Source organism: Penicillium mononematosum, assembly GCF_028829835.1.
Source record: "Penicillium mononematosum strain IBT 11891 chromosome Unknown utg000003l:1.0-8172316.0:1.0-8177699.0, whole genome shotgun sequence".
Classification (NCBI taxonomy): Eukaryota; Fungi; Ascomycota; class Eurotiomycetes; order Eurotiales; family Aspergillaceae; genus Penicillium; species Penicillium mononematosum.
This window is the reverse complement of record NW_026643273.1, coordinates 5,442,385-5,454,921: the sequence shown is the minus strand read 5'-3', so window position 1 is coordinate 5,454,921 and position 12,537 is coordinate 5,442,385. Positions and strand designations below refer to the sequence as shown.

The following is a 12,537-nucleotide window of genomic DNA, read 5'->3' as shown; positions in this document are numbered from 1 at the left end:
TACCAAGCCAATTCGAAGTCTGATTGTATGAAGCAGTGTGAGAAGGCCGCCAAACTAGCCATGGCCAACACTATTTTATATCCCAGTGTCGACACAGACGCCCATGACCAGGGCTCCTATTACAGCACCAAAAGCCCAGGCATAGAAGCCCAGTTGAAACCCAAGGTGAAAAGGCGCGCCTCAAACCACCAAAGAGCCATGACCACAGAGTGGAAATCACAAGCACAGGGAACGAAATACCCGGCGGGCAAAGAGACGCAGAAAACAGCAGCCGGCAGTGCTTAAGCAGCGGTGAAGCGAAAGCGAAACCAACCAGCCAGAGCGAGAGAAACAGCGTGGCGGCACGCCCGTCTATTTGATACCGACATATTCACCCGCGACCCGGGTCGTGCTCAGCCAGCATTGCGCCTAGCAGCCCACAATCTGGGCCCCGGATGATGGTATTTTGCGGCAGGGCCCGGGTATACCAGAGATCTAGAAACTTTGGTTATCAGTGCTGGCGTTAGTGACTGGGCACATACCGTCTTCGGCAGAGGAACGGGTCATAATGGGGTTGTAGGCGCTTTGCCCGCCTTCCACATGAGGTGGGCCATTTATATTGAAGGTAAAGGTAAGGCTTCTATTACTGGGTGACCGGGTGGGGTCATACCCTATACTGAAATAGCTGGGTTGTTGGGCGTTTAGTTGTAGAAACCCGAATATTTGTTTCATGTGTTCTCGTGCAGAGTCTGCGCCTCGGCTGAGAGGTCTGGCTCTATGCCTTTCCCGGGTGCTAGGGAGTGGGAGATTCGCCCTGCTCCCTGGACTTTGTTGTTCAGTAGCTCTGGCTTCTTTGATTATTGTGGATATGCCAAGACAATATCCATGTAGTGCTCGCTGTTCCTAATAAATGCACGACCTGTGTATAACCTTTGTGCGGGCAAGGTAGTGGCTAGGGGAGAAGGGGTTCGAACTTCGTGAGGGGAACCTTCTATAAGATTATATTTTGCGAGCTACGGAGTATAAAAGTACCTAGACACAATCCCGTACTCTTATAGGCCTAGATCTGCGTCTTACATCGTGCCCAGCCGATTGGAAAGAAGTATCTGGGTGGCCTCCGTTGGAACTTGTCGAGACAGTCCAATTGCCCAGGTGGATACCATGAACTTAGATATGTTAATAATAGCTTGTGGTATTTTTACTCTCTTTTAGACGAGAAAGATAAGCAAACTTTCTAAAAAAAGAATGTTTAATGGAGCCAGAGTACGGCAGTGTATAACCGCCAGTGCGCCATATCGCATTTTGCCAGCAGAACGTTTCATAAAGCTAGTGTATGTGTATGTACTTTATTGACGATATTATAGAAGTATCGAAGGTTATATATAGAGAAGTTCCCTTTCACAATATATAGCCCTCTGCTACTATCTATCTAATAAACTAATAGGAGGGAGAAAATATCTATATCACTAGACATCTTAAAAAGCTGCCTAAAAAGACTACCAAAAAGACTACCAAAAAGACTACCAAAAAGACTACCAAAAAGACTACCAAAAAGACTACCAAAAAGACTACCAAAAAGACTACCAAAAAGACTACCAAAAAGACTAAATAAAAGACTAGTTGTTAGAGACTACCTAAGAAGACTACTAAAAAGACTACGGCGGTATAAGCGGCCGACTATTCTAGTTATAGAAATCGAGATATTGTAGAAATTGACCCTATAGAAGTTGATATTGTAAGAATTAATCACTGGACTTTGTAGGTAATAGTAAATTGGCGGTATGACAGTCAAGATTAATATGGAAAAATATGATATGGCGCACTGGCGGCTATACACTGCCGTAAGCCAGAGGCAAACTTCAGAGTTGTCTCAGCAGATCTTAGATTCCATGTATGACCTCATCACACGGATAGATCGAGCCAATTCATCTAATTGCACAGCCTCTATTTCCTATATTAATCAAGTTGGGAGAAAATGTTAGGTATAAAAAAGCAAGGATCCTGGGGATATATACCTATGTTTCCCCCACTAGATTTCACCAAGAATAACTTACCCTTTTCCCCTTTGTACAATGCGGCTCAAGTGAAATCACAAAACATCTGTGGATCCTCAAACTCTCAAACCCACATTCACATCCCGGGCAATGCCCGGGCGAAACAAAAATGAAAGTGAGTGTCTTGACCGCCTGTCGGGGGTGTGTTTTGCATATGAAGCAAGGGAGTTTCATAGTTAAAGAGCGGGAACAACACATGGTATCCACGGTTGACAGGTTGAGTTCCAAAGGTTCACACCTTCTAGATCCATGGAATCATATCTATATTTATATTTATTTTATATCTATTTGTGCTCTCTTTCATCTCTTATCCTTCCCTTGTCAACTACTTACTTCCATCTAACCTTCCAAAGACTTTGAATAACTCAGCCCTGGAAATTCCTTGGCGTTTCTTACTAACCTTTTGTCCAACCCTCAACCCACTTTTGCGTCATTGTCCACACGTTTCGTTTCAACACACTTCTGAATCCCCTTCATTGTTGAGTTGGGCAACTATTGGGCTCCAGGCTTCGTGTCAAGTTCGGCTCCGATTTCCTCGACTCTCTAATCTTCGCCTCCGAGCCAACCGACCAGGTTGGGCATTTCTACATAATTCAACTCGGATTGTTAAATACTCAATCTCTCGAAGCCGACCGGAGGATAGTTGTCACACCTGATTTCAACCGGCCAGGCTTTATCATCATCTGCACCCTTCTTACCCAAAATGTCGAGTCATTACCGAAATTTGTCTCCAAGTCGAGCCCGACACTCCATGATTGATCCCATGAGAGCGTCAACCGGCATGGTAGAACTAAGCTCCTCCTACGACCCTTATGATGCGCCCAGGCGCTACGATTACGCCGACTACCCATCTGATACTGGATACACCAGTGCTTATGGGTACCGCTCAGGGCGACCATCGAAACTCGAAGCACACCAAATATCCTCCCATCGAGTCCGTGATCCGACTGCGTCCGCCAAAAAGCGCACCGAATACAGCGTCCAGCCCCGCACCAGGCACAGAAGCAACACATCGACAGCTGCGGAGTACGGGACACCAGTGCGTCTATCTGTACCTTCCATATCCCGTCAACATCTGTCGCCCGTGCACCACTCAATTCACCGCCGTACCCCGAGCCCTCTGCACATAGACACCGGCCATCATATGGCCCCTGCTTCTCCTCGGCATCCCGCACATCGCCGAATCTACAGCACCGACTATGCGAGCGACACAGGCCATATCGGCTCACGAAATGATGCTAGATACAGGAATGATCACAGTCCGCATCAACATCGTGTCCATCCACCGCCTCGTACAGCACGGTATCCAGTGTACGACGGGCTGAGGAAAGGCGACGACATCGACGACTTTGATGCCTATTCATACACCAACGCCCGTGAGCAATTCGACCGGGACTATCCTGTCAAGCCGCGCCATCGCGGACCGAGATACTCACTCGATCGGCCGCTCAGTATCACTGGCGCAGAAGAAAATCCTCAGTGGACAGCGCGGAAAGACCGTCAATATGGCCCACCCCCGACATCGTGGGGCCTTGACAAGATCGGGCGTGAACGGCCGCGAGGCTCAACGCATGGCAAGGATGATCATCGGGACCCGCACAGATCGAAGGATGGATTCCACGATCAAGCCCTGGTTGCCGTGCCTCAAGACTCTGACGATGAATACCCCTCTCGACACGACGAGCGCCGCCGTCGCCGTGCCCACAGAGCGCGCCATGCGAATGATCGGGAGTACCACTATCCAGAAGACCACCATGCGAAGCCACATGACGCGGGCGCTCTCGCTACTATGGGGCTTGGAACAGCGGCCTTGGGAGGCGGATACTCCGACATGTCAGACTACGAAAATCTCCGTCCGTCGCGACGGAAGCACAGACGCCCACACCGCGATCATGAGCATGATGCCGTTCAGCACCCATCGCAAGAGCTGGTAGAAACCGTTCCAGGCGATGAAAGAACCAAGGCCTACCTGGATCCCGCCGACGCTCGTCGCCACGGTCGATCACGGCGGCACCGGACGCACAGCGATTATGCCGACACGTCAGACGAAGACTTGCGAAACTACAGGCGTGAGCCCGCACGTCGCAGACACAGCAGCACAGACACCGAAAGTGACCGCGATCGCAGTCGGGACCGCTCGCACCATAGGCGAGACCGAGACCACTCGCGTGGATACCGTTCTTCTCGCTCCCACCGCATGCTGGAGGATGGCCACGCTATTGAGCCGCGACGATCGCCACCACTTGACATGGCCAAAGATGACCCCAGAAGACTTATTGCTGTCGATCCGCCTGCTCCAAAGGAGCCCGAGGGTCCTCCTAAAGGAATCCTCAAGCCTCCGCGTGAGGCATTCCCGGAGGAACCCAATCCGGTGAGGGAGGGCGTCGCTCCCCTCAAAGACGCCCATAAGCAGGGAATCCCACCGGGAGCTCGCTGGACGAAGATCGACCGGCGACTCGTGAATCCGGAGGCATTGGAAGCGGGCAATGAACGGTTCGAGGAGCGATCGGATTATGTGATTGTCTTGAGGGTTTTGAGCAAGGAGGAAATCCAGCAGTATGCTGTGAAGACACAGGAGATTAGAGGTAAGTCACGCTGCTGTGTATATCCTGGAATCGCATTTGAAATAAAATACTCACAGTTGAGTCCCATAGATACCCGACACAAGGAACAGCTGCGCGAGAGACGCAAGTCCAGAGATGAGACCCAACGCCACGGACGCCGGGGCGAGGAGTCTTCCAGCGACGACGAGGACGAGGGCGAGGAAGAACCCTGGAAGGAGCTCGAAGCCGCTCCTGCACCAACCGCACAGAAGATGACCTTGCCGTCGCGACCACGCGCCTCGACCAACTCAATGCATGAGGCTGAAAGGTCTAGAATGAGCAATCCACCTGCTGCGCCGGTATAGGAGAATCATTCAATGGCTCAAGATTTCGATACGCCTGGCAGGGCCTGCAACTAGCATCGAGCCCGTTGAAACCACAATGGCGTTCGCGCAGTGCATAGGGGCGAAGGAAACCGTCGGTTCACATGTCGATTCACATGTTGGCTCCAACAAATGTAACTAATGCAGCTATCCTTCTGGGGACGAAGACCATGCGACCAGCCCCTGCAGGCGAAAATGCAAGCACCCATCCAATTTACGCGCGTCCCAAGGTCCTCCATAATCTCAGTCTCGAGTCGTATCTTTTCCTCCGGTTTATCTCAAAGTACACCGCCTCCATACCAATCTATGGCTGCGTTGAATGCACTCCGTACGCATCTGTCATATTGTTTGAGGGGATGCCCAAGATCAACAACGCCTGCGCATGCAACGCAACGCGCCGCTGGATTCTTTCCGAGCCAATGAGGCCCCGGAGTCTTTGATTGCGGAACCCAACGATGATCAATTGCTAGGCCACCCGCGCCCGCATCCACAGTAATCCATATTGGACTGGACACAACGAACACGAGGTTACCTCGGAGTGGTGCGGCTCATTGGATGGATGCTGTGGTCCATTTTTTGCTCCACGCATGCGCTGCTTTCTCAGCTTGTGTTACCTATTCCTGGATCGGTGGATACAATGGAGTCTGCAGATGGAGTCAATTCCATTACATTATCCCGATGGAAAGAGCCCCGGAGAGAGATAGCAGACCTGCATTCTTAGATGTTTACTTTTGCGTTGGTATGTGCGTCTGCACCTCTGGAGAGCACAAGAGCGCTAAGGAAAATACAAATCAAGCGCCCTTCCTAAAAGCGCAGGAGGGGGAATGTCAAGCAAAAAGCAAATAAGAGCATCACCCAAATGCAATTGTGTCAGGATTCAATGTTTTCTTTTCTTTTTCTTTTTTTTTTTTTTTTAATCCCGCTTTTCAGAGTATCGAGTACCCCGTAGTGTCTGTGCCATCCCAACGGGAAATTATCCAACAGCGCCTAAATCCCAATCATTTTCAAACCCCTCCCCAAAAGGAAGCAGATAACTAAAAAGCAGAAATAAAATAGGGGGGACACTGAGATTACCGTAGTTGCATTGTGGCTGCAGGTTCTAGACATACGCCTGGCAAACAATTAGGGATTTCCTATATTGGATCCTTGTCGGATTTCACCGAAGCTCTTTTGGTGATAAAGTGGGGATTTGGTAATTAGAAATCAAGAGGCATAAAGTTGTAAATCTACAGATGTCTATGGCAAGTTGTTATGGACACAAATACTGCGTACAGAGTATCCCGAGTAATACTCCCAACTTGATACCCTGTATACACCTTGCCTTGGGATTATACGTAGAAGAACAAAAGCTACCCCTCTCTTGTTCGATGTTTGAGGCCCCCTTGTTGGTACTTTCCATTTTGCACGGGTGAATAGTCATAGTAGAATATAGGGATATAGGCTGGGATGGGAATTGGTCGTAACTACCTATGTTATGTGTGCGGAGTACGTACGCCTTGCACCACGAGTATCGGTACTCCGTATAGGTACCAGTGTTGGTTAAGTGTTTATGTACACACTTGTTATTCCACATCGCGTCAACAGATATTGGGAGCACCTACCCAAAAGGTTATAGTAGGGTTACAAGAGGAGATTTGATCAAGTCGGAGACATTCTCATCACATCGGAGTCGAAAGTCCCCGGGACTAGGACTAGTTATGGAACATACGTATGTTGTATGCGGCATTTAATGTGCCTCATGTAAACAAGAACCAAAGACCAAGAACCATTGACATAGTGTTGCAGAGCACCATTGCTATGCTGCCTGCTGTATTCCGTATAGAGTAGATTATACGACGTCCGATTTACGATTACTGTGGATGCAGTCATGAAATCACATCCGATTTGAGGATCCAGAACCTGTGGGTCAGCCGTTTGCTAATGGATGGCGAGGAAACCAGGTAGCAATCTATGCCGCGAGTCATGGATGTGGCGAAGGGCAGAACAGGTCTCCACGATAAAGCAGTCCATAGAACGGAGTATAACAGCGTATGAGAGTAGACAACATCATAAGCTAAAAGCTATCTTGGAATCTAGAAAGACGATCTCCATATGAATCAGAACAAGGAAGGTGGAGAGAGAGCTTGTTTCTGGGCCAGGGCGTCTGGGTCCGCGTGCTTGGCTGTCGGGAGAGATCTTGCTATTGGAATGACTATATTGGTACATCAAAGGGCAGGGAATTGTCCAATCCGATCTCGATTCTATAAATTGTCCATATACAGTGCTTACCTCCGTTGCGGAGATGAAACCTACGGGAACGTGCTGATCCCTGATACGATCTTCTCCCGTCACAATGTGATTTATAATTTCCTATCCTAGGTCTTTTTGGGGACTCCGTGGCTCCATAGTCCGTATGGAGTATCTCCGAAATGATTATGATATCAGCCGAACCTTTACTTTGGCTCAGCGAATTTTGATATTGCATTTACGCCTCCTATGGAGTACAGAAATCAAGATTGGTTGACTGGGTGCAACCATCCCGAACCTGTCCAAGATCGTCGTGGCACATGGGGGCAAAAGCCAAAAAAAAAGCAAACACAACGCGCTCACTTGCCCCGATTGTGTCATAAGGTTGTTAAGGGGGCCCGGGGCGACGAATTAGTTACGATCGACTCCGTACTCCGGAGCCAGTGATTCAGTGCTTATCACCTCCAGAGCTATATCAGGGCTTATTATAGGATATGGGACGGAAGATACAAGGTTCGTATTCGGTGTTGTTCTTCCCCGAGGCTCTGACGTAGACATGGGATAGCTATGATCCTCGATTAAACGGTGCAGTATGCAGACAACTCAGTGTATGCGGTACAGTTCCCATAAGATCGGTGTGTGTATGGCAATTGCCCATCTTTGTAGTGATCCTCGAAATTGTGTTATATTTCATAAATACCGAGTAATGAAAAAAAAAAATTCCTTATTATTTTTTGCATTGTCTTTTTCCCACGCACCTGCCAGCCTCAAGATAACACAGGAAGATCTGAAACAATTCGCTCCGGCCACGCGACGCGCTACCGCGTACATGCAGGTTTCAACATTCTTCCACATGGGATGGCTCACAAAGTTTCAGTTTGCGGTGAGGACTAACTTTGTATTTTGGCTTTTTATGGTTCAGGCTAGAAACATTTCGAAAGGATTCGAGGGAACATTCGGTGTATGAAAGAGAGCGCGTGGAAGAGCTGAAACCCGTATATTAATTATGGCCACATATCGCCGTTGCAACTAGAATCATAATATCTGCATGTCTTTACCACTGACCACCCTTTCCTGGTTGCCTTTTCCATTGGATGCAAATGATACAATCCCTGTACCAAATAATATCAGTCGGCGCCCCGGGTTATGATCTTTCCCCGACTTCTTACGGCTTTTGGCGGCTGGGGCCGGAGTACGGAGTAGACCGGTGTGGTAATCTTCAATTTGTGCCGGACCTTGGCTGCACAAAGCTAGAGACATCGAGGTTCGGCTAAAAATAATAGAAAATACCTCATCGCACGTTCGAAGCTCTGTTTGGATCCGGATGGTGGGGCCGTTAAAACGATCCATCCACCTGCCCAGGTGGTATATCGCGTCTATGGATTATGGATGTTCGAGATAATAAGTACATGTACAATATACAACGTAGGAAGTAGATGGAACCAGCTGTGAGAGAGGCAATGCAACATATTCGATTTGTGCGTTCTTTTTTGGGGGGGGTTTATCATTTCCTCTTCTCGGCGCCATCCCGTTTGGTTCGAAGGGGGGGTCCATATCCGTCTTAGGGCGATCCGGAATGCGGAGAATGTTTTACTCATTTTTTTTTTTTTTTATTATTATTATTATTATTCTCTTTTTCTCATTGATTGGCATATGGGCCTGTAAAGTTTGGAAGGAGTCATAATGATATAAGCTATAAGTATTAATTATAAGCTGAGTCTTCAAGGATTTGAAGCCGTTGACAGCCCTGGGGCAGATCATTGCAGACTAAGCAGACTAAGCAGGGTGGTCAATATCCGCATGGACGAAAGACCGGGGTGTGTCAACTTTAATTTGGGGTTGAATTCCTAAATATGCATTGTCAAAAATATGTATGTTGTATTTCGTTTTAATGAATGGCTAAATGAAGAAAACTAATATCCAACTCACCTCGGCATCTGGGCAGGGTCCCATGGGCGCAGCCAACGTAACCATGGGCGTCTGCCAAGCGGCTAAGACTATCAAGACTTCAACTCGACCTTCCCTTGTACGATAGCCCGACCCGCGATCTACTAGATTGTGGCTTACAGCCCCTCAATTGCCCCGTGTCCATTGGTGTCTGTTTCCATATTCGGGGCCGAGCGTCGATATTGAGTAATCGGACATACGGTCGTACCGGTGTCGACATCTTGCCGAGCTCCGGTGAGCATGTATCTCCCCGAAGTTCGGAGTGGCTTCGCACAGGAAAATTTCTCGCAGAAATTCGAGCTAGTTCTGGAGGTGAAGGGAGAAAGACAGCTCGCCTGCATTTCTGTAGCTGCAAGAAGCAAGGGTTACACTAGGCCAACGTGGAAGTCGGGGAGTCTGCTTTATCAAACTTGGTTTTGCATCATTCTTCTGTCGATCAGAAACAAGGAATCGAGCGATTGACTAAAAGATCACGGAAGACTCGTCCCGGATATTTCTAATTCGGGGCTTCAAGCCCCCGGGTGAACACAACCTCCTCAGAACGGAGTGTTGCTTGTTATCTACTTCCAGTAAGGTGTAGTCACTCGTCACTCGCTTGGGTGTTGGCGCTAGATGGCGCGTTTGAACTATCTTGATATGTACTTTCTATCCACAGCCAGCAGGAGCTCGAGGACATTCTACTGGTTAGCTCAAGCCACTTGATGACAAAGTGATTGCAAACCCAGCTTTCTCTTGCTTGATCGGGTTTAGGGTGAAGGTCTCCCGCATAATGAAAATCCCATATCCAAACGGTGTCACACACACACACACTCTCTCTCTCGCACAGGCCACCTGGGTTCATTGGTCTTTGTCTGTCCGAACATGACGCACGCTTCCATAGATCGACAAGAGATCGAGACCGAGACCAAGAAAAGAAATTTGGTTCATCCATTAGCGAAGTTTTAGCCTTGTCGGCAAATAGGGAGCTTCACGATGTCAAAGACTTCCAAGGTTGATAATGCTCTGGACCATTCCAGGTCCGTAGTCGATCCGGGGCGGTAGTGGCACAATTTAGAGCAAAAAGGGGGCCAGGATTGTCGGTTGATCCGCCCAGGGGTTTGCCCTCTGGTTCGTCCCCGATTGCGTCCCCGTCAGCCCCAGCCACTTTGATCAGTGATACTGTGTGTAACAATTGTCAGGTGGACACATTGGCTTCGTCTCAGCTTTGGTTGGAATTGAGATATTCGAGAAATAGAAAAATAAAATAACATAAGTATCTTGACATATCTAAATAAATCTCATGCCATATTCCGGAGTTGTCCGCATGGACCATGTGGGTCACAATTTCCTTTCCTTTCCTAAATTGCTCTCTGATCAAGCTTGACTCCAAAATTACTGTGGGACTGCGGGTACGGCTTAACGGAAGACCGCGGGATCATCAATCATAGATGCCAATGACAGGCCTTCGTGGAAATGGCATCGTTTCTCTTAGCCCTAAGAAATGAGGGAAAAAGTAAAAAGAAAAGAAAAGAAAAGGGGGCCATGCAACCGTGCTGATTTTAGCTCCAACCTTCAGGGCTGAGTCTCTGAGTTCCTGATTGTGCCTCAAACACTGTGGAATCCCCCCCATATTTGACGACCCATTGGGCAGAACTTCATTGGTGCATTTCCAATACCTTTTTCCGTGTCTTTATTGTGTAGCTGAATGGATGAGACTAGCCTGATTCTGGAAGCACTCTCAAAAGAGTATACAATATAGAGAGTTTTACTTTTTAATTATTTTTTTACTTTTTACTTTTTAAATTGTGCATGGTCTAAACCTCCGAAGTTGGATTGTTGTACGCCCATAATTTCACCTTCATGCAAAGTCACTGCGCAACAATCGGCACTATATTTTCCCTTTCCTGACCAAATTATAACGTTGTTCACAGGTATATTGTACTCCGTACTCCGTATCCCTTGGACTTCCATGGATACAGTAGGCGAGAGCCGCAGCCGGTTACCCGTCCCTTGGCCATACGAGAACCAAAGTGAAAAGAGAAACTCAAATCTTCGATATCAAAGTCATCATTGTGGGCGCCGTTATTGCCCCCGAGGATAGTCCAATAACCGCCGAGGATAGCCCATAAGTCTTAGTCCACTCGTGCCGGGATGTCTCCACCCCGACAAAGAAGGGGAGAGACAAGAGTATAAAAATTAATTAAATCCACTTGAGAGCCATTATTCCGTAGTCCGTACCTTTATGGACATCGAAAACGGGTGCCTAGGCGCCAATTTAGCGTTCCGGCCATTTCACATGAAGCACAGGGGCCAACAAAAAATGCTTGAAAGGATTCGAGTGTCATGTATCGGTGACAGAGCCCGGAGAAAATTGGAGGGGGAAGGTTGGGGCTTGCATCTCTCATTTCTTTTTCTTTCGCTTTGCTTTCTCTTTTTTTCTCGAATCCGAGCGGATTGAAAAATAAATGCCAAGATTGACTAAGATGCCGCTAGAATAGTTCTGGGATAGAGCGAACCCGGATGGCCCGCATCCTTGGGGTGAATCTCAACTCGATTGGCCATTATCACGGATGCTCTTTCTAGCGTTAGCGTCTAAGAGAGGGATGAGTCCCTGTTCTGAAATATAAATGCGTATATCAGAGTGTGTTTCTAACCTTCTGTCAAACATGGCCTATAATCCTCCATACGGAGTACTAGTTCATAAGATCGACAGGGTTACACGGGTCCCACGAACGCAGAGAGAGAAAATGGCGATGGGCGCCGTTAGGCTGTTTCGAGTTTATTTAGTTGAATGAGTTTTCTCTTGAGACAATTGGGCCGTGGAAAGAAGCTGAGAGATCGGTGTAACTTACTAGATTTACTATGTCGTACGCGTCTTCTAAAGAAGGCAATTTATTTCCTTTCATTTTTTTTTTCTCATTCATTTACTCTTTTCAAGTATAATTTCGCCGATCTCCTTCGATATACTCCGACGCGAATTTCTCAGCCCAAGCCGTACCTGAAACTGGTCTCTGCACGATCCGAGGACAACGTCAACTAGCTCGCTTTTTTAGCCTCGAGTCCATCCCGAGGTCCACACGCTAATCTTCATGGGTCAGGTAATATTCTAGACTTTGTGGGTCGTTGGACGTTATTCGATCTTAACGTCACGAGCAAACAGGTTTACCCGTATGGATGTTGAGTACATATCTCGGTATAGGTACTCTGTACAATGTAAACATGTAAAAGTACATAGAGGGACAAATTCCTACGTATTTACGCTATTGGTACTCCGTAGAGATGAGTATTTTCCCTCTTTTCCTTTTATATTAGTTTAGAGTCTATGGGGCTATTGACAGTGAACTGCGCAATCGCAATCCCTGAAAATCCTCCCAGAGTTATATTATATTACACTTTCCAACATATATGAAATGAATTACGAACAAC

The 12,537-nt window shown here is 47.7% G+C and overlaps 3 protein-coding genes across 3 annotated transcripts; all 3 read left to right on the top strand.

Moving 5' to 3' along the window:
- Window positions 1–60: 60 nt before the first annotated feature.
- Window positions 61–285, top strand: N7519_007086 (uncharacterized protein; the record flags this gene model as incomplete). The annotated part of the gene is made up of 1 exon (XM_057293862.1): window positions 61–285. One exon carries the CDS (start codon window positions 61–63, stop codon window positions 283–285), a length of 225 nt encoding a protein of 74 aa, XP_057148673.1.
- Window positions 286–2,736: 2,451 nt separating this feature from the next.
- Window positions 2,737–4,941, top strand: N7519_007085 (uncharacterized protein; the record flags this gene model as incomplete). Its single annotated transcript, XM_057293861.1, has 2 exons — window positions 2,737–4,618; window positions 4,688–4,941. 2 exons carry the CDS (start codon window positions 2,737–2,739, stop codon window positions 4,939–4,941), a joined length of 2,136 nt encoding a protein of 711 aa, XP_057148672.1.
- A 76-nt stretch (window positions 4,942–5,017) lies between these two features.
- On the top strand, window positions 5,018–5,399 carry N7519_007084 (uncharacterized protein; the record flags this gene model as incomplete). Its single annotated transcript, XM_057293860.1, is given in 2 exon segments — window positions 5,018–5,093; window positions 5,107–5,399. 2 exon segments carry the CDS (start codon window positions 5,018–5,020, stop codon window positions 5,397–5,399), a joined length of 369 nt encoding a protein of 122 aa, XP_057148671.1.
- Between the last annotated feature and the right edge of the window lie 7,138 nt (window positions 5,400–12,537).